The sequence below is a fragment of the Oncorhynchus mykiss genome, chromosome 19 (assembly GCF_057628025.1).
Source record: "Oncorhynchus mykiss isolate SJ-2025 chromosome 19, ASM5762802v1, whole genome shotgun sequence".
NCBI lineage: Eukaryota > Metazoa > Chordata > Actinopteri > Salmoniformes > Salmonidae > Oncorhynchus > Oncorhynchus mykiss.
Genome location: NC_143040.1, coordinates 73,462,266 through 73,489,727, shown reverse-complemented (window position 1 = coordinate 73,489,727; position 27,462 = coordinate 73,462,266). Strand labels below are relative to the sequence as shown.

Below are 27,462 nucleotides of genomic sequence, written 5' to 3'. Positions count from 1 at the left end.
ATGAGGTTCAGAGACAACCCATCAATATGAGGTTCAGAGACAACCCATCAATATGAGGTTCAGAGACAACCCATCAATATGAGGTTCAGAGACAACCCATCAATATGAGGTTCAGAGACAACCCATCAATATGAGGTTCAGAGACAACCCATCAATATGAGGTTCAGAGACAACCCATCAATATGAGGTTCAGAGACAACCCATCAATATGAGGTTCAGAGACAACCCATCAATATGAGGTTCAGAGACAACCCATCAATATGAGGTTCAGAGACAACCCATCAATATGAGGTTCAGAGACAACCCATCAATATGAGGTTCAGAGGCAACCCATCAATATGAGGTTCAGAGACAACCCATCAATATGAGGTTCAGAGACAACCCATCAATATGAGGTTCAGAGACAACCCATCAATATGAGGTTCAGAGACAACCCATCAATATGAGGTTCAGAGACAACCCATCAATATGAGGTTCAGAGACAACCCATCAATATGAGGTTCAGAGACAACCCATCAATATGAGGTTCAGACCGTGTATGTAAATATATATACACACACTAAATTAAAGGGGCACAGTGCATTAGGAATGGACACAGTGAACAAAACATTAAGAACACCTTCCTAATATTGAGTTGCTCCCCCTTTTGCCCTCAGAACAGCCCTTAATTCATCAGGACATGGACTCTACAAGGTGTCTAAAGTGTTCCACAGGGATGCTGGCCCATGTTGACTCTACAAGGTGTCGTTCCACAGGGATGCTGGTCCATGTTGACTCTACAAGGTGTTGAAAGCGTTCCACAGGGATGCTGGTCCATGTTGTCTCTACAAGATGTCTAAAGTGTTCCACAGGGATGCTGGTCCATGTTGACTCTACAAGGTGTCTAAAGCGTTCCACAGGGATGCTGGTCCATGTTGACTCTACAAGGTGTTGAAAGCGTTCCACAGGGATGCTGGTCCATGTTGACTCTACAAGGTGTCTAAAGCGTTCCACAGGGATGCTGGTCCATGTTGACTCTACAAGGTGTCTAAAGCGTTCCACAGGGATGCTGGTCCATGTTGACTCTACAAGGTGTTGAAAGCGTTCCACAGGGATGCTGGTCCATGTTGACTCTACAAGGTGTCTAAAGTGTTCCACAGGGATGCTGGTCCATGTTGACTCTACAAGGTGTCGTTCCACAGGGATGCTGGTCCATGTTGACTCTACAAGGTGTCTAAAGTGTTCCACAGGGATGCTGGTCCATGTTGACTCTACAAGGTGTTGAAAGCGTTCCACAGGGATGCTGGTCCATGTTGACTCTACAAGGTGTCTAAAGTGTTCCACAGGGATGCTGGTCCATGTTGACTCTACAAGGTGTCGTTCCACAGGGATGCTGGTCCATGTTGACTCTACAAGGTGTCTAAAGCGTTCCACAGGGATGCTGGCCCATGTTGACTCTACAAGGTGTCTAAAGTGTTCCACAGGGATGCTGGTCCATGTTGACTCTACAAGGTGTCTAAAGCGTTCCACAGGGATGCTGGTCCATGTTGACTCTACAAGGTGTCTAAAGTGTTCCACAGGGATGCTGGTCCATGTGGACTCTACAAGGTATCGTTCCACAGGGATGCTGGCCCATGTTGACTCTACAAGGTGTCTAAAGCGTTCCACAGGGATGCTGGTCCATGTTGACTCTACAAGGTGTCTAAAGTGTTCCACAGGGATGCTGGTCCATGTTGACTCTACAAGGTGTCTAAAGTGTTCCACAGGGATGCTGGTCCATGTGGACTCTACAAGGTGTCGTTCCACAGGGATGCTGGTCCATGTTGACTCTACAAGGTGTCTAAAGCGTTCCACAGGGATGCTGGTCCATGTTGACTCTACAAGGTGTCTAAAGCGTTCCACAGGGATGCTGGTCCATGTGGACTCTACAAGGTGTCGTTCCACAGGGATGCTGGTCCATGTTGACTCTACAAGGTGTCGTTCCACAGGGATGCTGGTCCATGTTGACTCTACAAGGTGTCAGGCGTTCCACAGGGATGCTGGTCCATGTTGACTCCAATGCTTCTCACAGTTGTGTAAAGTTGGCTGGATGCCCTTTGGGTGGTGGACCATTCTTGATACACGCGGGAAGCTTTCACCTGGATTCACCTGGTCAGTCTGCAGCATAGAAAGAGCAGGTGTTCCTAATGTTTTGTCCACTCTGTGTTTAACACAACCACGAACAGTAACAAATAATATTTTTTTCTTTTAAAAGTAAAAGACAGACTTCTTTTTTATTTTTTTTAATAAAAGGGGAAATTTTCTTTAAATACAAACATTTTAACAAAATGTAAGCTGCCTTACCCCCCCTTCCCTCTAGAAAACTAAAATATCCTGGATTCATAGCATCATTCAACCCTCCCTTTCCAAACGCTCCAGAGTGGAGGTTCCCTTATGTACAGATCCAAGCCCCCCCCCCCCCGCAAAACTGACCCAAGCATCTAGGGGCAAATTCCCCTGATGGTCGCGTTCCAGGCAGCCTACATTGCAGATGTTGCATCCACCAATGGTTGGGCAACAGATTGCTATATCATAAGATGTGCTTAGCGGACACGGTAAACACCTATCCAGGTTGTTGTGAGATCAGGCATCTGCAGTGCGGTCATTCTGGAACTGGGCTGTAGGTCTCATTTCCCAGCCTGTTGGGCCTGGCGCCGCAGCAGCACGTAAATCTTCTCCTTGATCCAGTCCTTGTTGTACGGCTGGTACGTCTGTGAGTCCGCACGGTACCTAGGAGGAGACAGACGGAACGATTTATTAAAACGTCTGTGTGTCCGCACGGTACCTAGGAGGAGACAGACGGAACAATATATTAAAACATGGGCTGGTATGTCTGCGAGTCTGCACGGTATCTAGAGACAGACGGAACGATTTATTAAAACATGGGCTGGTACCGTCTGAGTGTCCACACGGTATCTAGAGACAGACAGAACGATATATTAAAACATGGGCTGGTACCGTCTGAGTGTCCACACGGTATCTAGAGACAGACAGAACGATTTATTAAAACATGGGCTGGTACGTCTGTGAGTCCACACGGTATCTAGAGACAGACAGAACGATATATTAAAACATGGGCTGGTACCGTCTGAGTGTCCACACGGTATCTAGAGACAGACAGAACGATTTATTAAAACATGGGCTGGTACGTCTGTGAGTCCACACGGTATCTAGAGACAGACAGAACGATATATTAAAACATGGGCTGGTACCGTCTGAGTGTCCACACGGTATCTAGAGACAGACAGAACGATTTATTAAAACATGGGCTGGTACGTCTGTGTGTCCGCACGGTACCTAGAGGAGACAGACGGAACAATATATTAAAACATGGGCTGGTACGTCTGTGTGTCCGCACGGTACCTAGGAGACAGACGGAACGATATATTAAAACATGGGCTGGTACGTCTGTGTGTCCACACGGTATCTAGAGACAGACAGAACGATTTATTAAAACATGGGCTGGTACGTCTGTGAGTCTGCACGGTATCTAGAGACAGACAGAACGATATATTAAAACATGGGCTGGTACGTCTGTGAGTCCACACGGTATCTAGAGACAGACAGAACGATATATTAAAACATGGGCTGGTACGTCTGTGTGTCCGCACGGTACCTAGAGGAAACAGACGGAACGATATATTAAAACATGGGCTGGTACGTCTGAGTCCGCACGGTATCTAGAGACAGACAGAACGATATATTAAAACATGGGCTGGTACGTCTGTGTGTCCGCACGGTACCTAGAGGAAACAGACGGAACGATATATTAAAACATGGGCTGGTACGTCTGTGAGTCCACACGGTATCTAGAGACAGACAGAACGATATATTAAAACATGGGCTGGTACCGTCTGAGTGTCCACACGGTATCTAGAGACAGACAGAACGATTTATTAAAACATGGGCTGGTACGTCTGTGTGTCCGCACGGTACCTAGAGGAGACAGACGGAACAATATATTAAAACATGGGCTGGTACGTCTGTGTGTCCGCACGGTACCTAGGAGACAGACGGAACGATATATTAAAACATGGGCTGGTACGTCTGTGTGTCCACACGGTATCTAGAGACAGACAGAACGATTTATTAAAACATGGGCTGGTACGTCTGTGAGTCCGCACGGTATCTAGAGACAGACAGAACGATATATTAAAACATGGGCTGGTACGTCTGTGAGTCCACACGGTATCTAGAGACAGACAGAACGATATATTAAAACATGGGCTGGTACGTCTGTGTGTCCGCACGGTACCTAGAGGAAACAGACGGAACGATATATTAAAACATGGGCTGGTACGTCTGAGTCCGCACGGTATCTAGAGACAGACAGAACGATATATTAAAACATGGGCTGGTACGTCTGTGTGTCCGCACGGTACCTAGAGGAAACAGACGGAACGATATATTAAAACATGGGCTGGTACGTCTGTGAGTCCACACGGTATCTAGAGACAGACAGAACGATATATTAAAACATGGGCTGGTACCGTCTGAGTGTCCACACGGTATCTAGAGACAGACAGAACGATTTATTAAAACATGGGCTGGTACGTCTGTGTGTCCGCACGGTACCTAGAGGAGACAGACGGAACAATATATTAAAACATGGGCTGGTACGTCTGTGTGTCCGCACGGTACCTAGGAGACAGACGGAACGATATATTAAAACATGGGCTGGTACGTCTGTGTGTCCACACGGTATCTAGAGACAGACAGAACGATTTATTAAAACATGGGCTGGTACGTCTGTGAGTCCGCACGGTATCTAGAGACAGACAGAACGATATATTAAAACATGGGCTGGTACGTCTGTGAGTCCACACGGTATCTAGAGACAGACAGAACGATATATTAAAACATGGGCTGGTACGTCTGTGTGTCCGCACGGTACCTAGAGGAAACAGACGGAACGATATATTAAAACATGGGCTGGTACGTCTGAGTCCGCACGGTATCTAGAGACAGACAGAACGATATATTAAAACATGGGCTGGTACGTCTGTGTGTCCGCACGGTACCTAGAGGAAACAGACAGAACGATATATTAAAACATGTGCTGGTACGTCTGTGAGTCCACACGGTATCTAGAGACAGACAGAACGATATATTAAAACATGGGCTGGTACGTCTGTGTGTCCGCACGGTACCTAGAGGAAACAGACGGAACGATATATTAAAACATGGGCTGGTACGTCTGTGAGTCCACACGGTATCTAGAGACAGACAGAACGATATATTAAAACATGGGCTGGTACGTCTGTGAGTCCGCACGGTATCTAGAGACAGACAGAACGATATATTAAAACATGGGCTGGTACGTCTGTGTGTCCGCACGGTACCTAGAGGAGACAGACGGAACAATATATTAAAACATGGGCTGGTACGTCTGTGTGTCCGCACGGTACCTAGGAGACAGACGGAACGATATATTAAAACATGGGCTGGTACGTCTGTGTGTCCACACGGTATCTAGAGACAGACAGAACGATTTATTAAAACATGGGCTGGTACGTCTGTGAGTCCGCACGGTATCTAGAGACAGACAGAACGATATATTAAAACATGGGCTGGTACGTCTGTGAGTCCACACGGTATCTAGAGACAGACAGAACGATATATTAAAACATGGGCTGGTACGTCTGTGTGTCCGCACGGTACCTAGAGGAAACAGACGGAACGATATATTAAAACATGGGCTGGTACGTCTGAGTCCGCACGGTATCTAGAGACAGACAGAACAATATATTAAAACATGGGCTGGTACGTCTGTGAGTCCACACGGTATCTAGAGACAGACAGAACGATAAATTAAAACATGGGCTGGTACGTCTGTGTGTCCGCACGGTACCTAGAGGAAACAGACGGAACGATATATTAAAACATGGGCTGGTACGTCTGTGAGTCCGCACGGTATCTAGAGACAGACAGAACGATATATTAAAACATGGGCTGGAACGTCTGTGAGTCCACACGGTATCTAGAGACAGACAGAACGATATATTAAAACATGGGCTGGTACGTCTGTGTGTCCGCATGGTACCTAGAGGAAACAGACGGAACGATATATTAAAACATGGGCTGGTACGTCTGTGAGTCCGCACGGTATCTAGAGACAGACAGAACGATATATTAAAACATGGGCTGGTTCGTCTGTGAGTCCGCACGGTATCTAGAGACAGACAGAACGATATATTAAAACATGGGCTGGTACGTCTGCGTGTCCGCACGGTACCTAGAGGAAACAGATGGAACGATATATTGAAACATGTGCTGGTACGTCTGTGTGTCCACATGGTATCTAGAGACAGACAGAACGATATATTAAAACATGGGCTTGTACGTCTGTGTGTCCGCACGGTACCTAGAGACAGACAGAACGATATATTAAAACATGGGCTGGTACGTCTGTGTGTCCGCACGGTACTTAACGGAGAAAGCACTAGCCAAGGCACGTCAATCTACTATTCCCCATAGTACAAATGTTGACCTATTCTGTGTGAGAAATAAATATTCCAAACATAGTCTGGGACAGATGTGGGATGCGATAGATCCCCATATGAATACAAACACTAGTAGTGGTAGTGACTGGTTATAGTTATAGTAGTGGTAGTGACTGGTTATAGTTATAGTAGTGGTAGTGACTGGTTATAGTAGTGGTAGTGACTGGTTATAGTTATAGTAGTGGTAGTGACAGGTTATAGTTATAGTAGTGGTAGTGACTGGTTATAGTTATAGTAGTGGTAGTGACTGGTTATAGTAGTGGTAGTGACTGGTTATAGTAGTGGTAGTGACTGGTTATAGTAGTGGTAGTGACTGGTTATAGTTATAGTAGTGGTAGTGACTGGTTATAGTTATAGTAGTGGTAGTGACTGGTTATAGTTATAGTAGTGGTAGTGACTGGTTATAGTTATAGTAGTGGTAGTGACTGGTTATAGTAATGGTAGTGACTGGTTATAGTTATAGTAATGGTAGTGACTGGTTATAGTTATAGTAGTGGTAGTGACAGGTTATAGTTATAGTAGTGGTAGTGACTGGTTATAGTTATAGTAGTGGTAGTGACTGGTTATAGTAGTGGTAGTGACTGGTTATAGTAGTGGTAGTGACTGGTTATAGTTATGGTAGTGACTGGTTATAGTTATAGTAGTGGTAGTGACTGGTTATAGTAGTGGTTGTGTCTGGTTATAGTAGTAGTAGTAGTGTCTGGTTATAGTTATAGTAGTGGTAGTGACTGGTTATAGTAGCGGTAGTGACTGGTTATAGTAGTGGTAGTGGTAGTGACTGGTTATAGTTATAGTAATGGTAATGACTGGTTATAGTTATAGTAGTGGTAGTGACTGGTTATAGTAATAGTAGTGGTAGTGACTGGTTATAGTTATAGTAGTGGTAGTGACTGGTTATAGTAGTGGTAGTGACTGGTTATAGTTATAGTAGTGGTAGTGACTGGTTATAGTAGTGGTAGTGACTGGTTATAGTAGTGGTAGTGTCTACAGTAGTAATGGTAGTGACTGGTTATAGTAGTGGTAGTGACTGGTTATAGTTATAGTAGTGGTAGTGACTGGTTATAGTTATAGTAGTGGTAGTGACTGGTTATAGTAGTGGTAGTGACTGGTTATAGTTATAGTAGTGGTAGTGACTGGTTATAGTAGTGGTAGTGACTGGTTATAGTAGTGGTAGTGACTGGTTATAGTTATAGTAGTGGTAGTGACTGGTTATAGTTATAGTAGTGGTAGTGACTGGTTATAGTTATAGTAATGGTAATGACTGGTTATAGTTATAGTAGTGGTAGTGACTGGTTATAGTTATAGTAGTGGGTAGTGACTCGTTATAGTTATAGTAGTGGTAGTGACTGGTTATAGTTATAGTAGTGGTAGTGACTGGTTGTAGTTATAGTAATGGTAATGACTGGTTATAGTTATAGTAGTGGTAGTGACTGGTTATAGTTATAGTAGTGGTAGTGACTGGTTATAGTAGTGGTAGTGACTGGTTATAGTAGTGGTAGTGACTGGTTATAGTAGTGGTAGTGACTGGTTATAGAAGTGGTAGTGACTGGTTATAGTTATAGTAGTGGTAGTGACTGGTTATAGAAGTGGTAGTGACTGGTTATAGTTATAGTAGTGGTTGTGACTGGTTATAGTTATAATAATGGTAGTGACTGGTTATAGTTATAGTAGTGGTAGTGACTGGTTATAGTTATAATAATGGTAGTGACTGGTTATAGTTATAGTAGTGGTAGTGACTGGTTATAGTAGTGGTAGTGACTGGTTATAGTAGTGGTAGTGACTGGTTATAGTAGTAGTAGTGTCTGGTTATAGTTATAGTAGTGACTGGTTATAGTAGTAGTAGTGTCTGGTTATAGTTATAGTAGTGACTGGTTATAGTAGTGTCTGGTTATAGTAGTGGTAGTGACTGGTTATAGTTATAGTAGTGACTGGTTATAGTTATAGTAGTGGTAGTGACTGGTTATAGTTATAGTAATGGTAATGACTGGTTATAGTTATAGTAGTGGTAATGACTGGTTATAGTTATAGTAGTGGTAGTGACTGGTTATAGTTATAATAATGGTAGTGACTGGTTATAGTTATAATAATGGTAATGACTGGTTATAGTTATAGTAGTGGTAGTGACTGGTTATAGTTATAGTAGTGGTAGTGACTGGTTATAGTTATAGTAGTGGTAGTGACTGGTTATAGTTATAATAATGGTAGTGACTGGTTATAGTTATAGTAGTGGTAGTGACTGGTTATAGTTATAATAATGGTAGTGACTGGTTATAGTTATAGTAGTGGTAGTGACTGGTTATAGTAGTGGTAGTGACTGGTTATAGTAGTGGTAGTGACTGGTTATAGTAGTAGTAGTGTCTGGTTATAGTTATAGTAGTGACTGGTTATAGTAGTAGTAGTGTCTGGTTATAGTTATAGTAGTGACTGGTTATAGTAGTGTCTGGTTATAGTAGTGGTAGTGACTGGTTATAGTTATAGTAGTGACTGGTTATAGTTATAGTAGTGGTAGTGACTGGTTATAGTTATAGTAATGGTAATGACTGGTTATAGTTATAGTAGTGGTAATGACTGGTTATAGTTATAGTAGTGGTAGTGACTGGTTATAGTTATAGTAGTGGTAGTGACTGGTTATAGTTATAATAATGGTAATGACTGGTTATAGTTATAGTAGTGGTAGTGACTGGTTATAGTTATAGTAGTGGTAGTGACTGGTTATAGTTATAATAATGGTAGTGACTGGTTATAGTTATAGTAGTGGTAGTGACTGGTTATAGTTATAATAATGGTAGTGACTGGTTATAGTTATAGTAGTGGTAGTGACTGGTTATAGTAGTGGTAGTGACTGGTTATAGTAGTAGTAGTGTCTGGTTATAGTTATAGTAGTGGTAGTGACTGGTTATAGTAGTGGTAGTGACTGGTTATAGTAGTGGTAGTGACTGGTTATAGTTATAGTAGTGACTGGTTATAGTTATAGTAGTGGTAGTGACTGGTTATAGTAGTAGTAGTGTCTGGTTATAGTTATAGTAGTGGTAGTGACTGGTTATAGTTATAGTAGTGGTAGTGACTGGTTATAGTAGTGGTAGTGACTGGTTATAGTAGTGGTAGTGACTGGTTATAGTTATAATAATGGTAATGACTGGTTATAGTTATAGTAGTGGTAGTGACTGGTTATAGTTATAGTAGTGGTAGTGTCTGGTTATAGTTATAGTAGTGGTAGTGACTGGTTATAGTTATAGTAGTGGTAGTGACTGGTTATAGTAGTGGTAGTGACTGGTTATAGTAGTGGTAGTACAGCACTTTGAGATTTCAATGCTCTAACCACTAGGCCACCCGCCTCCTCCAACCACCAGGCCACCCGCCTCCTCCAACCACCAGGCCACCCGCCTCCTCCAACCACCAGGCCACCCGCCTCCTCCAACCACCAGGCCACCCGCCTCCTCCAACCACCAGGCCACCCGCCTCCTCCAACCACCAGGCCACCCGCCTCCTCCAACCACCAGGCCACCCGCCTCCTCCAACCACCAGGCCACCCGCCTCCTCCAACCACCAGGCCACCCGCCTCCTCCAACCACCAGGCCACCCGCCTCCTCCAACCACCAGGCCACCCGCCTCCTCTAACCACCAGGCCACCCGTCTCCTCTAACCACTAGGCTACCCGCCTCCTCTAACCACTAGGCTACCTGCCACCTCTAACCACTAGGCTACCTGCCTCCTCTAACCACTAGGCTACCTGCCTCCTCTAACCACTAGGCTACCTGCCTCCTCTAACCACTAGGCTACCTGCCTCCTCTAACCACTAGGCTACCTGCCTCCTCTAACCACTAGGCTACCTGCCTCCTCTAACCACTAGGCTACCTGCCTCCTCTAACCACTAGGCTACCTGCCTCCTCTAACCACTAGGCTACCTGCCACCTCTAACCACTGGACTACCTACCTCCTCTAACCACTAGGCTACCTGCCACCTCTAACCACTGGACTACCTGCCTCCTCTAACCACTAGGCTACCTGCCACCTCTAACCACTGGACTACCTGCCTCCTCTAACCACTAGGCTACCTGCCACCTCTAACCACTAGGCTACCTGCCTCCTTCCACCTGTTGTGGTGGAAAGTCCCTCCAGCCAAAATGCATACACCAATTTACGCGTTTAAATCTTTGACAGGGGCGGTGGACTTCAGGAAAAGGTTGGAAAATCCAGACACATCGAAATCCGTGTGAAAAACAATGTACCGCAGTTTGACTTACACCAAGCAGCTGAGGTCAGCCAGGTCATGGATGAAGTCAAACAGTTGACTGATGTCATAGGTGATGGATGGTGTGTTGGGGTTCATTCTCTTCAGGTGCTCCTCGTACATCTTACACACACCTGGAAGGAGAGTCATACGTCTGTCACAGGCATCAAAATTCACCACAAATGACAACAGGCCTAGGCATAATTGAGGAAATGATTACGTCATTTTATGAATTGCACAGCGTGCATGCAACGCCATTAAAAAGAGGATTGTTAGCCTTTTGGTTACCCCACAGTGCACAATAATGAAGTCTATTCCTGCAGAAATAGTAAACCACTACTTTAAGATTTAAGCACCCCAAAGCATTCAGTTGGGACAAGGACTGGGTATTTAGCCCATGGGGTGGAGCTCTCAACCCTGTTCCTGAAGAGCTGCCGTCCTATAGGTTCACTCCAACCCTGTTCCTGGAGAGCTACCATCCTATAGGTTCACTCCAACCCTGTTCCTGAAGAGCTGCCGTCCTATAGGTTCACTCCAACCCTGTTCCTGGAGAGCTACCATCCTATAGGTTCACTCCAACCCTGTTCCTGGAGAGCTACCCTCCTATAGGTTCACTCCAAGCCTGTTCCTGGAGAACTACCATCCTATAGGTTCACTCCAACCCTGTTCCTGGAGAGCTACCATCCTATAGGTTCACTCCAAGCCTGTTCCTGGAGAACTACCATCCTATAGGTTCACTCCAACCCTGTTCCTGGAGAGCTACCATCCTATAGGTTCACTCCAAGCCTGTTCCCGGAGAGCTACCGTCCTATAGGTTCACTCCAACCCTGTGCCCGGAGAGTCTGTCAATTTACCTTCCATGCACTCGTTGACTGATTCATAGTCAGCATATGTCCGTCCCTCTGGTCTCTTGGTGGGCTGGACCAACAGGATCGTATGAGACTGCAACAATAACAGAACACAGTAGACATGTCAGTTCTCAAATCAACTTTTCAGTTTCAGTAAGATTAATACAACTCAAATACCAGGTTAGTGGTATTTTATAGCATCTCTGTCAAGCAGTGGAACACACAGCCCCGTCAAGCAGTGGAACACACAGCCCCGTCAAGCAGTGGAACACACAGCCCCGTCAAGCAGTAGAACACACAGCCCCGTCAAGCAGTGGAACACACAGCCCCGTCAAGCAGTGGAACACACTGCCCCGTCAAGCAGTAGAACACACAGCCCCGTCAAGCAGTGGAACACACAGCCCCGTCAAGCAGTGGAACACACAGCCCCGTCAAGCAGTGGAACACACAGCCCCGTCAAGCAGTAGAACACACAGCCCCGTCAAGCAGTGGAACACACAGCCCCGTCAAGCAGTGGAACACACAGCCCCGTCAAGCAGTAGAACACACACAGCCCCGTCAAGCAGTGGAACACACTGCCCCGTCAAGCAGTGGAACACACTGCCCCGTCAAGCAGTAGAACACACAGCCCCGTCAAGCAGTGGAACACACAGCCCCGTCAAGCAGTGGAACACACAGCCCCGTCAAGCAGTGGAACACACAGCCCCGTCAAGCAGTGGAACACACAGCCCCGTCAAGCAGTAGAACACACACAGCCCCGTCAAGCAGTGGAACACACTGCCCCGTCAAGCAGTAGAACACACAGCCCCGTCAAGCAGTGGAACACACTGCCCCGTCAAACAGTAGAACACGCAGCCCCGTCAAGCAGTAGAACACACACAGCCCCGTCAAGCAGTAGAACACACAGCCCCGTCAAGCAGTAGAACACACAGCCCCGTCAAGCAGTGGAACACACAGCCCCGTCAAGCAGTGGAACACACTGCCCCGTCAAGCAGTAGAACACGCAGCCCCGTCAAGCAGTAGAACACACTGCCCCGTCAAGCAGTAGAACACACAGCCCCGTCAAGCAGTGGAACACACTGCCCCGTCAAGCAGTAGAACACGCAGCCCCGTCAAGCAGTAGAACACACTGCCCCGTCAAGCAGTAGAACACGCAGCCCCGTCAAGCAGTAGAACACACTGCCCCGTCAAGCAGTGGAACACACAGCCCCGTCAAGCAGTGGAACACACAGCCCCGTCAATCAGTAGAACACACAGCCCCGTCAATCAGTGGAACACACAGCCCCGTCAAGCAGTGGAACACAATGCCCCGTCAAGCAGTAGAACACGCAGCCCCGTCAAGCAGTAGAACACGCAGCCCCGTCAAGCAGTAGAACACACTGCCCCGTCAATCAGTGGAACACGCAGCCCCGTCAATCAGTGGAACACGCAGCCCCGTCAAGCAGTAGAACACACAGCCCCGTCAAGCAGTAGAACACACAGCCCCGTCAAGCAGTAGAACACACAGCCCCGTCAATCAGTGGAACACACTGCCCCGTCAATCAGTGGAACACACTGCCCCGTCAAGCAGTGGAACACACTGCCCCGTCAATCAGTGGAACACACTGCCCCGTCAAGCAGTGGAACACGCAGCCCCGTCAATCAGTGGAACACACTGCCCCGTCAAGCAGTGGAACACGCAGCCCCGTCAAGCAGTAGAACACACTGCCCCGTCAAGCAGTGGAACACGCAGCCCCGTCAAGCAGTGGAACACACAGCCCCGTCAAGCAGTGGAACACACAGCCCCGTCAAGCAGTGGAACACACTGCCCCGTCAAGCAGTAGAACACACAGCCCCGTCAAGCAGTGGAACACACTGCCCCGTCAAGCAGTAGAACACGCAGCCCCGTCAAGCAGTAGAACACACAGCCCCGTCAAGCAGTGGAACACACAGCCCCGTCAAGCAGTGGAACACACAGCCCCGTCAAGCAGTGGAACACACAGCCCCGTCAAGCAGTAGAACACACAGCCCCGTCAAGCAGTGGAACACGCAGCCCCGTCAAGCAGTGGAACACACAGCCCCGTCAAGCAGTAGAACACACTCAGCCCCGTCAAGCAGTGGAACACACAGCCCCGTCAAGCAGTAGAACACACTGCCCCGTCAAGCAGTAGAACACACTGCCCCGTCAAGCAGTAGAACACACAGTAGCATATGGTAAATCAGAAGCACATACCGTTTGTGCATATAGTAAATATTAAATAGCTGATTGTCAAGTTGCTGCTATCAGTGAGAAGTATGAAAAATAGCCCTAGGTTTAATGTAATATGGCAAAGTTAAATTGCGGGATAAACACAAAAGTATGAATGATTTAAAACGTATTGTATTCCCATTAGTAGTTTATACCAGGACCCGTCTCCTTTCCTCGTCCAGTCGGTAGGCTACACCAGGACCCATCTCCTTTCCTCGTCCGGTCTAGACGGTAGGCTACACCAGGACCCATCTCCTTTCCTCGTCCAGTCTAGACGGTAGGCTACACCAGGACCCATCTCATTTCCTCGTCCAGTCTAGACGGTAGGCTATACCAGGACCCATCTCCTTTCCTCGTCCAGTCTAGACGGTAGGCTATACCATTACCCATCTCCTTTCCTCGTCCAGTCTAGATGGTAGGCTATACCAGGACCCATCTCCTTTCCTCGTCCAGTCTAGACGGTAGGCTACACCAGGACCCATCTCCTTTCCTCGTCCAGTCTAGACGGTAGGCTATACCAGGACCCATCTCCTTTCCTCGTCCAGTCTAGACGGTAGGCTATACCAGGACCCATCTCCTTTCCTCGTCCAGTCTAGACGGTAGGCTACACCAGGACCCATCTCCTTTCCTCGTCCAGTCTAGACGGTAGGCTATACCATTACCCATCTCCTTTCCTCGTCCAGTCTAGATGGTAGGCTATACCAGGACCCATCTCCTTTCCTCGTCCAGTCTAGACGGTAGGCTATACCAGGATCCATCTCCTTTCCTCGTCCAGTCTAGACGGTAGGCTATACCAGGACCCATCTCCTTTCCTCGTCCAGTCTAGACGGTAGGCTATACCAGGACCCATCTCCTTTCCTCGTCCAGTCTAGACGGTAGGCTATACCAGGACCCATCTCCTTTCCTCGTCCAGTCTAGACGGTAGGCTACACCAGGACCCATCTCATTTCCTCGTCCAGTCGGTAGGCTACACCAGGACCCATCTCCTTTCCTCGTCCAGTCTAGACGGTAGGCTATACCAGGACCCATCTCCTTTCCTCGTCCAGTCTAGACGGTAGGCTATACCAGGACCCATCTCCTTTCCTCGTCCAGTCTAGACGGTAGGCTATACCAGGACCCATCTCCTTTCCTCGTCCAGTCTAGACGGTAGGCTACACCAGGACCCATCTCATTTCCTCGTCCAGTCGGTAGGCTACACCAGGACCCATCTCCTTTCCTCGTCCAGTCTAGACGGTAGGCTATACCAGGACCCATCTCCTTTCCTCGTCCAGTCTAGATGGTACGCTACACCAGGACCCATCTCATTTCCTTGTCCAGTCTAGATGGTAGGCTATACCAGGACCCATCTCATTTCCTTCTCATCCAGTCTAGACCGTAGACCCGGTGTTTTGAAGGTTCAGAAACGTCAAGAATCATCGGTTGCGATATAGCTGTGGAAACCTTTGGCCTTTTATCACCAATCCTTCCAATACAAAATATACTGTAGCAGTTTCACACAGATCCACAAGCTGCCTCCAGTTGGGGAACCACTTTCTCCCGAATTAGGCGTGTGTTCAGTGCATGCTCCATTACACAGGTGGCCGCCGCTGTCTGTCTTCCATAAAACATGCGCTGTAACATGGATTTATGGCCGTGTGGAAACAAGGTGAGTATCTTTTTAACATTTTTATTATTTCTCGCTGATTTGAAAGAGAAGGTCCTTATGCCTCCAAACCTGTACCGCAAGCGACGCGTTTTAATGTTCAGATTGAGTTTCGGGATTTTTAACTAAACCTCCCCCCTTACATGAGACGCCTTTGTCCAATGACGAATGTAATGTGGAACAGAGTGACGACAAAGGGCTACAGTAACTCGGAATACAACACAGGATGACAATGACTGGTCAATTAACACGCAGACTGAAATATATAGCTGAACATTATTATAACACGATGTAATATAAGAAGCTGGTATACGACAGTCATATGTTTAAAAACGACTCACTTCATTAGCAAACTAGTTAACGTTCATCCGTTCGTTGACTGACATGCGTGCAGTTTTAAAACAAGGCTAGCTAGTAATCTACTCAATCATTTTCCCCAGGTAAACTACTCGAATGCAAATCTATAGATGTTATTTAAAAAAAAATACAACTAACCATAATTCCTTCACCGTGCTCTTGAAGTAAGTAAGATTTCTCGTGCTACACGATTTAGATTTGATGGCACAACAAGGCCGGAAGTGACTTTTGATACCGGAAGAATTACTTTCGGAACGCGAGAAGGTTTAGTGCTATATTCGATCCTTGGGACGTTCCAAAACTAGTGTTACCATGTTTGCGGTTTTCAAGCTAAAATTGGACTGCTTTGAAAACGATGTCACGGGTGAAAATGTATTGGTGGCTGTCTGCGGGTTTTTGGGCTATTTCTAACTTGCACCGCGGTCGCCATGGCATTTTTCTTAAATATACACATATGTGACCTGCTGCTGACTGTCAGGCACGCTGTTCCTCAGTAGCCCATTCCAGAAGGCCATTGGGAAACACAAGCACTTCTTATCTCGAAATCGCCTCGCTATTCATGTTGAATAAATGAGTCTGTTAATTTTAGCTAAGAAAGCTGCTAAATCGTTCAGTTTACATCTTGTCAAGTCTACTGTATGTAGGCTACCTACCTTTTTATCTAAGCAAACGATGGCAAAATTGAACGACAATCATAAACCCAGATTTATGTCTGTATTCTATGCCTATTAAAATTACAAGTCAATCTCTGAAAAGGGACATTTAAAACGTTTTTTAGTCTGAACATCTGGCACATAATAACAGCACAATTGCCAAGTGTTCATCCAAGTGTTTCTTGCTCAGAGATTGAGATCCACTGCCCAACTTTCATCACTCAAACTCTCCTGTCGGGTTTATCTATAGTTATGCACATGTGCAAAGAGGATTTATTTACAATTATAAACCTGGTTCGAGCCTTGAATACTGATTGGCTGAAAGCCGTGGTATATTTAAGAATAAAAGCCCGAGGGGGGGTGTGATATATGGCTAATATACCTCAGCTAAGGTCTGTTCTTATGCTCGACGCAAAGCGGAGTGCCTGGATACAGCCCTTAGTTGTGGTATATTGGTCATATATCCCAGAGGTGCCTTATTGCTAATATAAACTGGTTACCAACCTACTTAGAGCAGTAAAAATGCATGTTTTTGTCCTACCCGTGTTATACGGTCTGATATACTACGGCTGTCAGCCAATCAGCATTCAGGTTTCGAACCACCCAGTTTATAACAGACCATATACCACAGGTATGACAAAACACACCTTTTTACTGTTCTAATTACGTTGGTAACCAGTATATAATAGCAATAAGGCACCCCTAGGGGCTTGTGGAAGACGTCCCTATCCCATTGAAGAAAATATGAAATGGTTACGGTGAGGGTTAAGGAAAGGGTTAAAAGTTAAGGTAGGGGGTTAAAAGGGATACTTCGAGATTCTGGCAATGAAGCCGTTTATCTACATCCCCAGAGTCAGATGAACTCACGGCTACCATCCAGTATGAAGGAAGTTAGAGGTACTTTCACGAGCCAATGCTAACTAGCGTTAGCGCAATGTATGCAAGTTAGAGGTACTTTCACGAGCCAATGCTAACTAGCGTTAGCGCAATGTATGCAAGTTAGAGGTACTTTCACGAGCCAATGCTAACTAGCGTTAGCGCAATGTATGCAAGTCTATATTTTCTACTATTATGCTAGCTGACACCATACACTTCCAGTCATTGCGCTAACGCTAATTATCAATTGCGCTAACTCTTGGTGTTTTGCATTTTATTAGGAATCCCCGTTAGCTGTTTCAAAAGCAGCGGCTACTCTTCCTGGGGTCCAACACAAAACATAATACAAGACATTAATAAACAAGAACAGCTCAAGGACAATACGACATACATTTTTTTAAAGGCACATGTAGCCTACATATCAATACATATCAAGGAGAGAGGCCTTGTGCCTTGAAGTGTTGCTTTCTCTGTTTTTTTTAAACCAGGTTTGCTGTTTATTTGAGCAATATGAGATGGAACGGAGTTCAATGCAATAAGGGCTCTATATAATACTGTACTCTTTCTTGAATTTGTTCTGGATTTGGGGACCGTGAAAAGACCCCTGGTGGCATGTCTGGTGGGGTAAGTGTGTGTGTGTCAGAGCTGTGTGTAAGTTGATGATGCAAACAATTTGGGATTTCCAACACATTCATGTTTCTTATTAAAAAAATAATAAGTTATTCAGGCAGTCTCTCCACAACTCTTAGCCAAGAGAGACTGGCTTGCATAGTATTTATGTAATCTCTCTGATTACAATGAAGAGCAAGACGTGCAGCTCTGTTCTGGGCCAGCTGCAACTTAACTAGGTCTTTCCTTGCAGCACTGGACCACATGACTGGACAATAATCAAGATTAGACAATACTAGAGCCTGCAGGACTTGCTTTTTGGAGAGTGGTGTAGTGAGTCCTCCAGATCAGAGGCAGTAGGGATGACCAGGGATGTTCTCTGTTTAGTGAGTCCTCCAGATCAGAGGCAGTAGGGATGACCAGGGATGTTCTCTGTTTAGTGAGTCCTCCAGATCAGAGGCAGTAGGGATGACCAGAGATGTTCTCTGTTTAGTGACTCTTCCAGATCAGAGGCAGTAGAGATGACCAGCGATGTTCTCTGTGTAGTGAGTCCTCCAGATCAGAGGCAGTAGAGATGACCAGGGATGTTCTCTGTTTAGTGAGTCCTCCAGATCAGAGGCAGTAGGGATGCCCAGGGATGTTCTCTGTTTAGTGAGTCCTCCAGATCAGAGGCAGTAGGGAGGACCAGGGATGTTCTCTGTTTAGTGAGTCCTCCAGATCAGAGGCAGTAGGGATGACCAGGGATGTTCTCTGTTTAGTGAGTCCACCAGATCAGAGGCAGTAGGGATGACCAGGGATGTTCTCTGTTTAGTGAGTCCACCAGATCAGAGGCAGTAGGGACGACCAGGGATGTTCTCTGTTTAGTGAGTCCACCATATCAGAGGCAGTAGGGATGACCAGGGATGTTCTCTCGATAAGTGCGTGAATTGGACCAATTTCCTGTCAAAATGTAACGAGTACTTTTGCGTGTCAAGAAAAAATGTATGGAGTAAAAAGTACATCATTTTCTTTAGGTAATGTAGTGAACTAAAAGTACAAGTTGGTAAAAACATAAATAGTAAAGTAAATAACAGATACCCCTAAAAAAAACTACTGAAGTAGTAGTACTTTAAAGTATTTTTACTTAAGTACTTTATACTACTGATATTCAGGTCCCCCAAAAGTAAGACCTCTCTGTTTCCAGAACATACTATAAGGGGGACCCAGACACGGGAGGCAGATGGTTTGGGTCTTGATATCTATTAAACAATCCAAAAGGGGGAGGCAAGAGAATAGTCGTGGACAGGTCAAAAGGTCAAAACCAGTTCAGAGACCAGGAGGTACAGAGTGACAGGCAGGCAGGCAGGTACGGAGTCCAGAAAACAGGCAAGGGATATGGCTCTGAATATATACAACACCTCCCCTATAAACATTACAGGGATATGGCTCTGAATATATACAACAACACCTCCCCTATAAACATTACAGGGATATGACTCTGAATATATACAACACCTCCCCTATAAACATTACAGGGATATTGCTCTGACTATATACAACACCTCCCCTATAAACATTACAGGGATATGACTCTGAATATATAGAGTAATACCTCCCCTATAAACATTACAGGGATATGGCTCTGAATATATACAACAACACCTCCCCTATAAACATTACAGGGATATGACTCTGAATATATACAACACCTCCCCTATAAACATTACAGGGATATGACTCTGAATATATACAACACCTCCCCTATAAACATTACAGGGATATGACTCTGAATATATACAACACCTCCCCTATAAACATTACAGGGATATGACTCTGAATATATACAACACCTCCCCTATAAACATTACAGGGATATGGCTCTGACTATATACAACAACACCTCCCCTATAAACATTACAGGGATATGACTCTGAATATATACAACACCTCCCCTATAAACATTACAGGGATATTGCTCTGAATATATACAACACCTCCCCTATAAACATTACAGGGATATTGCTCTGACTATATACAACACCTCCCCTATAAACATTACAGGGATATGACTCTGAATATATAGAGTAATACCTCCCCTATAAACATTACAGGGATATGGCTCTGAATATATACAACAACACCTCCCCTATAAACATTACAGGGATATGACTCTGAATATATACAACACCTCCCCTATAAACATTACAGGGATATGACTCTGAATATATACAACACCTCCCCTATAAACATTACAGGGATATGACTCTGAATATATACAACACCTCCCCTATAAACATTACAGGGATATGACTCTGAATATATACAACACCTCCCCTATAAACATTACAGGGATATTGCTCTGAATATATACAACACCTCCCCTATAAACATTACAGGGATATTGCTCTGACTATATACAACACCTCCCCTATAAACATTACAGGGATATGGCTCTGAATATATACAACAACACCTCCCCTATAAACATTACAGGGACATGACTCTGAATATATACAACACCTCCCCTATAAACATTACAGGGATATTGCTCTGAATATATACAACACCTCCCCTATAAACATTACAGGGATATTGCTCTGACTATATACAACACCTCCCCTATAAACATTACAGGGATATGGCTCTGAATATATACAACAACACCTCCCCTATAAACATTACAGGGACATGACTCTGAATATATACAACAACACCTCCCCTATAAACATTACAGGGATATGACTCTGAATATATACAGCAACACCTCCCCCATAAGCATTCCTGTCTCTTCTATAGATGTTATTTTGCTACTGCTGTATCATCAAATGAATTATCCAAGTGAGTCTCAGAAATGGCTAATATATGAATGTTATCTGATGTTAGCAAGTTATTGATTTCATGAACCTTATTTCTAAGGCTACATATATTAATATGTGTCTGTTTTCGGTCCTTTCCTGGGTAGCTGATCAGAGATAGTAGACATAATATGGAAAAGAACAAACAAAGCAAGAGAAACAAAATATGAATTCAGCAGGCCATTCATCAATTGGTGTGTGTGTGTGCTGTAGGGTTGAAGCAACGACCCCACAGGCTTGGCTCTCTCATCCCTTCCAGGCTTCCGGGAGGGAGGGTCATAGCGGATGTAAGCAATGTCCCCACGCGCTCTGGCAGCTTTCATGGCTGGGATCAGTTATTTCCTCTAGTTAGGAACTTCCTTAAAACCACACACAACATAACAAATGTATCCACGAGTCTGACTCTGGGGATGTAGACAAAAAAAAGCTTCATTGCTAAAAATCCCGATTCCCGAAGTAACCCTTTATTAAGGTTCGGGGTTTTTTAGGTATGAACTTCCCAAACATCCCAGATAGCACTGACCATAGGGGAAAGTACGGCAGCCTAATGGTGTCTTGAACATAGAAAGGAACAACAAGGAAGACAATTACCGGGTTTCAACCGCAGAATTTCAACACATTCAACCTTTTTCTTTTAAAATTAAATCATTGAAGCAAGCAAGACAGTACCGCCTTGTGATAGTAGGTAAGAAACAGCAGCAAAATGTGCTTGTCAGTAAACTCGACCTTCTCTAAACAAAGCAGAAACGGATGTTAGTCAAGCTAAGCTAAAATAGCTGCGAATCGGGAAGAGGAAAAGTGAATTATTGACCTAACAGTAACGTTAGCTACTGACCACGCCTTTGTTATGGAAAGGAAATTGTTGAATTCAATGCGGATTGGAGTATTTTGTGTGTGTCCCATATCTAGCTTTGGGGCTAATATAGCTCGTTTGTTATACCATGCATTATGCTAGTTACTAGCTAGACAGGAGGAGGGACGACTGGTGAATTTCTCGACCAGACGCTTTTTTGGCGTATTGTCTCCGATCGCAATGTACATTCCACCTTGTGACAAAACAAATAAATAAAGGCAGTACCATCTAACCCTGCACTTATACACTATCCCCCCCCCCCCAAAAACCCATCCCAGTGGCTCCCTGGGCGAACCCCGCCTTCGGTTCTGCACTACCTGTCATTTCTATTCAGACATTTTGGAACAACACAAATAAATAATCATAACATTTAACACTATATTTAAAAAAAAGATATACACAAAAATAAGACTCGTAAATATCAAAAAGAAGTAGCAAAGACAAATAGAAACAAATTTGTGTTGATTTGGCACTCGAGCGTCAATACATTACCCATCCCTCAACACTGTCAACCTAGAGGCAAGACCACATTACCCTTCCCTCAACACTGTCAACCTAGAGTCAAGACTACATTACCCATCCCCCAACACTGTCAACCTAGAGCCAAGACTAAACCAATTCACCTTGGTGCTGAGCAGACTGGTTTTATATTATTATTAACCATTTCACACAAACCAGGAAAAAAAATTCAACAATATGTCTATGAAACTATATATTCACAGTATTAGGACTGAAGTGTGGTTTATTTGGTAGCATTTCATAGTGTGACTGATTTGACTAACTGCATTAGTACTGTACAAAGTTAGAGGTGCGCTATTTGATAGATTCGCCCGCTCCCCCTACCCTGGGCTTCCAGTGGGGAGACCTGAGGTCAACCTACCCCCGCCCCCCTCCCCATCTCGTACTTCTGAGTGAGAGACCTTCCCAGGCAGTAGCCTCCCTAGCGCACAAACTAGAATCGGGGCGCCCACTCCGACAAGGTTAATTGACCCACAGTCCCAAACGGTGACATGATATCATTGGGGCGGCAGGGTAGCCTAGTGGTTAGAGCGTTGGGCTAGTAACCGGAAAGTTGCAAGTTCAAACCCCCGAGCTGACAAGGTACAAATCTGTCGTTCTGCCCCTGAACAGGCAGTTAACCCACTGTTCCTAGGCCGTCATTGAAAATAAGAATTTGTTCTTAACTGACTTGCCTGGTTAAATAAAGGTAAAAAAAATAATTGATGTGACAAGGCAAATGAACGATAGAAAACCGATCGTGCTAAATATCACCATTCCGATTTTATTTTTGTTGTTGTTGTTGTTGTGCGGTTGTTCTGTTTCGCCCCCCTGACAAGATGCCACGCTGAGTGGCTGCCCATGTCGCCTATGCCTCAATCCACCACTGCCCAATCCCACTACTCGGACCTAAACGATCCTACACCAGGCCGTGGGCCTGGGAGGATGGAACCCCCTTCTCTCAAAACCTACTGTAGATCTTCTGGAGAGAAATCTCCCAGACCCAATATTTCTCTGCTGCTGCAACTACCACATATCTTGTGTGATTTCCACCTTTCTAAAACTCATCCTCTCTGGCTGTCTCATCAGGCCTACTCAATGGCGGGGCCTCCCAGTCAACTCACTCACCCATGGGCTGTCCTCTACTCTCTTCACTGCCTCAGCATAGGACATTTTCTGCCCCAGCTGCATGGGGGACCCCCACAGTTGACACAGTGCTTTCTCTATCCCAACTGTACACCCCTTCTGATTATACCCGCCTGCATGTTTCTCACATCGTGGGAATCTCATTTCTACACACAGCTGCAACATGTAAGAGTCCTTGGCACCTAAAGCACTGAAGCGGGTTCGGAACATATGCCCTCACAGAATGGCAAATATAACCTAACCGGGACCTTATCAGGAAGAAACTCCGTGCCAAAGCTCAACAAGACAGACAGGGTATTCTCAGACTCGCCACCGGGTCTACGTCACACAGTGGGTGTCACAAAAACGAGGAATATTAGTTTTGATTTGATCCACCTTTACACTCAGCGCTGCTCCACTGACCCCTTTTAGCACTGTAGGCTGAGCCCCAAGCAGCACGACCCGAAGCGCCCGATACAACAAAAAACATAAACGATTCCACTTCTCTAAACTTTCACAGATGCGAAACCATTCCCAGTTTGTCCTTTACCCAGCCTGACACGATGTATGGGTCAATGGGTCGGCCAAAAAAGCAGGAATCCAGTCTTTCCAAAAAATCTTACTCCAACCGGTCCAAAATCTTCTCTGGTAGGATTCTCAGGGAGTTGGAAGTCTCCATTACACCTGTTGCCACAAATAGACCCAGTTTATCCTGGAATGGCTCTACCTCAAATTACACCTGTCGCCACAAATAGACCCAGTTTATCCTGGAATGGCTCTACCTCAGAGCGCTCACTACTGCCGTCTGACACCATTTCCAGATTCTCAAGAGAGCATGAAGACCTGTAAGTCATTACTTGGTTTTGTAATGAGGAGAACAATGTACTGTATAGCCTTCCCGCGTATCATGCATGGCAATTCAAAATGAAGATGTCAGATGGTACAGAAGCTCTAGTCTCTACTCCAAAATTAAACACATTCAGTTGGCCTACAATTATTAGTGATTTGGTATTGGATTTTGAATAGCCTCGTAATAATTAGAACATTTGAAACATTCCCTAATAGGCTTACAACATTACATCTAGCTACAGAATGTCTCACCACCATGCGGTTCCACCTCGTCACCTCTCTTCTTCATTCCTTTCTCCAGCACGCGGGCTGTCAACAGTTGAAATGAAATATACGTTTTTTTTTTGTTGATGTTCCTGAACAGATTTAACTTGACTTCCCAAATTAAGCCAAATGGTTAGCCACAGGAAACAGGGTTGGCTCAGAGCCCATGGCATACAGAGTTTGTGCAGAATATCAGCTGTTACGCTGCAGCAAGAGGCCGCATGCTTCTCAAACAGTGGTTGAGGTGTGGAGTGAACTAATCGGAGGAGCTTTACCTACAGGAGTGAACTAACCAGAGGAGCTTTACCAGCAGGAGTGAACTAACCGGAGGAGCTTACCTACAGGAGTGAACTAACCAGAGGAGCTTTACCCACAGGAGTTAACTAACCAGAGGAGCTTTACCCACAGGAGTGAACTAACCAGAGGAGCTTTACCCACAGGAGTGAACTAACCAGAGGAGCTTTACCCACAGGAGTTAACTAACCAGAGGAGCTTTACCCACAGGAGTGAACTAACCAGAGGAGCTTTACCCACAGGAGTGAACTAACCGGAGGAGCTTACCCACAGGAGTGAACTAACCGGAGGAGCTTTACCCACAGGAGTTAACTAACCAGAGGAGCTTTACCCACAGGAGTTAACTAACCAGAGGAGCTTACCCACAGGAGTGAACTAACCGGAGGAGCTTTACCCACAGGAGTGAACTAACCAGAGGAGCTTACCCACAGGAGTGAACTAACCAGAGAAGCTTTACCCACAGGAGTGAACTAACCAGAGGAGCTTACCCACAGGAGTGAACTAACCAGAGGAGCTTACCCACAGGAGTGAACTAACCAGAGGAGCTTTACCCACAGGAGTGAACTAACCAGAGGAGCTTTACCCACAGGAGTTAACTAACCAGAGGAGCTTTACCCACAGGAGTGAACTAACCAGAGGAGCTTTACCCACAGGAGTGAACTAACCAGAGGAGCTTTACCCACAGGAGTGAACTAACCAGAGGAGCTTTACCCACAGGAGTGAACTAACCAGAGGAGCTTTACCCACAGGAGTTAACTAACCAGAGGAGCTTTACCCACAGGAGTGAACTAACCAGAGGAGCTTTACCCACAGGAGTGAACTAACCAGAGGAGCTTTACCCACAGGAGTGAACTAACCAGAGGAGCTTTACCCACAGGAGTTAACTAACCGGAGGAGCTTTACCCACAGGAGTTAACTAACCAGAGGAGCTTACCCACAGGAGTTAACTAACCAGAGGAGCTTTACCCACAGGAGTGAACTAACCAGAGGAGCTTTACCCACAGGAGTGAACTAACCAGAGGAGCTTTACCCACAGGAGTTAACTAACCAGAGGAGCTTTACCCACAGGAGTGAACTAACCGGAGGAGCTTTACCCACAGGAGTGAACTAACCAGAGGAGCTTTACCCACAGGAGTGAACTAACCGGAGGAGCTTTACCCACAGGAGTGAACTAACCAGAGGAGCTTTACCCACAGGAGTGAACTAACCAGAGGAGCTTACCAGCAGGAGTGAAAAACAAAATTCCAATGCATACGGATGACATGTAATCCCCCCCCACTGCCCCAGTTCCTGCCCATTTTTATAATGGACCATTTCTAAATTGAAACTAACTTGATATATTAGTAAAGACAAGATTACATTCGGAATAGTCTGATGGGGTGAAAATGTTATCACTTGATGAGAGAACAGCGTGTGCTGCCTGAGGCAAGGAACAAGCTGTTTTTCAACTTTCTCAAATCACAAATAGCCCGTAGTCACATCATGAAGCCCATATATGTTTGGATTTCTAAATCTAGCATCTAGGACCTGTTTCAAATAATCACTTTGATGCTCAACACAGCCATTTTGTTCTGTTTGTGACGCTTGATGCCCTGCAAGTCCCGCCTCTCCCATCTCCTCATTGGTTTTTAGGAGCATATACCCACGTGGGTGATTGAAAGATGAACTGAGGTCCATACTCCAGTCCAGTTGGTGGTGGTAATGCACCTTAAAGTTGGTTGCCAACCGTCATATAAAGACCACAGAAGAAGAAGCCTGAAGGAGGAGAGATGACTAGAAACAAACTCAGTTTGCCCATTTCTCTTTGGATGAATTTACGGAGTAGAGGACCTTGGTTATTTCAGGTAAAATAACAACCCAATGTTTATCCCAGGACAAATGAGCTAGCAACAGCAAGCTAACGAGCTAAATTGCAATAAATGTTTCATGCGTTTCGACCTGTCCCCAAATTAATATAGTTGGTTCAGAGTTCGTTTTGATATTTCAACCTGCGTGTTCTGATCGCGCCTAGTGTGGATGGACAAAAATCATCATGCTTGTGCCTGATCTAGTCAACATGTTAGTTGTTACTTTTCAACCCCGATTGGAGCCAATGTCTTAAACATGTTATTACTACAACCTCGTGAAATTGACAAACTGACACGTTTTAATTTTAGTCAAAAACAACTTTTCATATCGAAGAAGTGCCTTTTTTTATTTTGACGTCCTACCGTACATCCTCTCCGGTCGGTGCTTCCTCTCCGGGTCGGTGCCGTGTTTCCTCTCCGGTCGGTGCCGTGTTTCCTCTCCGGTCGGTGCCGTACATCCTCTCCGGGTTGGTGCCGAGTTTCCTCTCCGGTCAGTGCTGTACATCCTCTCCGGTCGGTGCCGTGCATCCTCTCCGGTCGGTGCTGTACATCCTCTCCGGGTCGGTGCCGAGTTTCCTCTCCGGTCGGTGCTGTACATCCTCTCCGGTCGATGCCGTGTTTCCTCTCCGGGTCGGTGCCGTGTTTCCTCTCCGGGTCGGTGCCGTGTTTCCTCTCCGGGTCGGTGCCGTGCTTCCTCTCCGGGTCGGTGCCGTGCATCCTCTCTGGGTCGGTGCCGTGCATCCTCTCTGGGTCGGTGCCGTGCTTCCTCTCCGGTCGGTGCCGTGCTTCCTCTCTGGGTCGGTGCCGTGCTTCCTCTCTGGGTCGGTGCCGTGCTTCCTCTCTGGGTCGGTGCCGTGCTTCCTCTCTGGGTCGGTGCCGTGCTTCCTCTCTGGGTCGGTGCCGTGCTTCCTCTCTGGGTCGGTGCCGTGCATCC

General features: G+C 45.7%; 3 protein-coding genes across 5 annotated transcripts in view; 1 reads left to right on the top strand and 2 right to left on the bottom strand.

The window, feature by feature from the left end:
- Positions 1-350: 350 nt before the first annotated feature.
- Positions 351-2,624, bottom strand: LOC149975331 (uncharacterized). The gene is made up of 3 exons (XM_090209745.1): positions 2,582-2,624; positions 880-1,988; positions 351-741 (listed from the first exon to the last, which is right to left on the bottom strand). Exons 1-3 carry the CDS (start codon positions 2,622-2,624, stop codon positions 673-675), a joined length of 1,221 nt encoding a protein of 406 aa, XP_090065871.1. The 3' UTR covers positions 351-672.
- On the bottom strand, positions 2,246-16,093 carry LOC118941527 (enhancer of rudimentary homolog). 3 transcript variants are annotated; one of them, XM_036955391.2, is made up of 4 exons: positions 15,965-16,093; positions 11,607-11,694; positions 10,766-10,886; positions 2,246-2,748 (listed from the first exon to the last, which is right to left on the bottom strand). In XM_036955391.2, exons 1-4 carry the CDS (start codon positions 15,965-15,967, stop codon positions 2,646-2,648), a joined length of 315 nt encoding a protein of 104 aa, XP_036811286.1. In that variant the 5' UTR covers positions 15,968-16,093; the 3' UTR covers positions 2,246-2,645. The 3 variants fall into 3 exon arrangements, with proteins under 3 accessions (XP_036811286.1, XP_090067837.1, XP_090067838.1); XM_090211711.1 differs by having other exon boundaries at positions 11,607-11,699; positions 15,967-16,072; XM_090211712.1 differs by lacking the exon at positions 2,246-2,748 and adding an exon at positions 6,391-6,445 and having other exon boundaries at positions 11,607-11,699; positions 15,967-16,075.
- A 4,974-nt stretch (positions 16,094-21,067) lies between these two features.
- The window catches only part of psen1 (presenilin 1), a 36,284-nt gene continuing 29,889 nt past the window's right edge, over positions 21,068-27,462 (top strand). The window contains exon 1 of the mRNA XM_036955388.2: positions 21,068-21,483. The gene's annotated coding sequence lies outside the window, so the exon portion shown is untranslated. The remainder of the gene's footprint in view (positions 21,484-27,462) is intronic.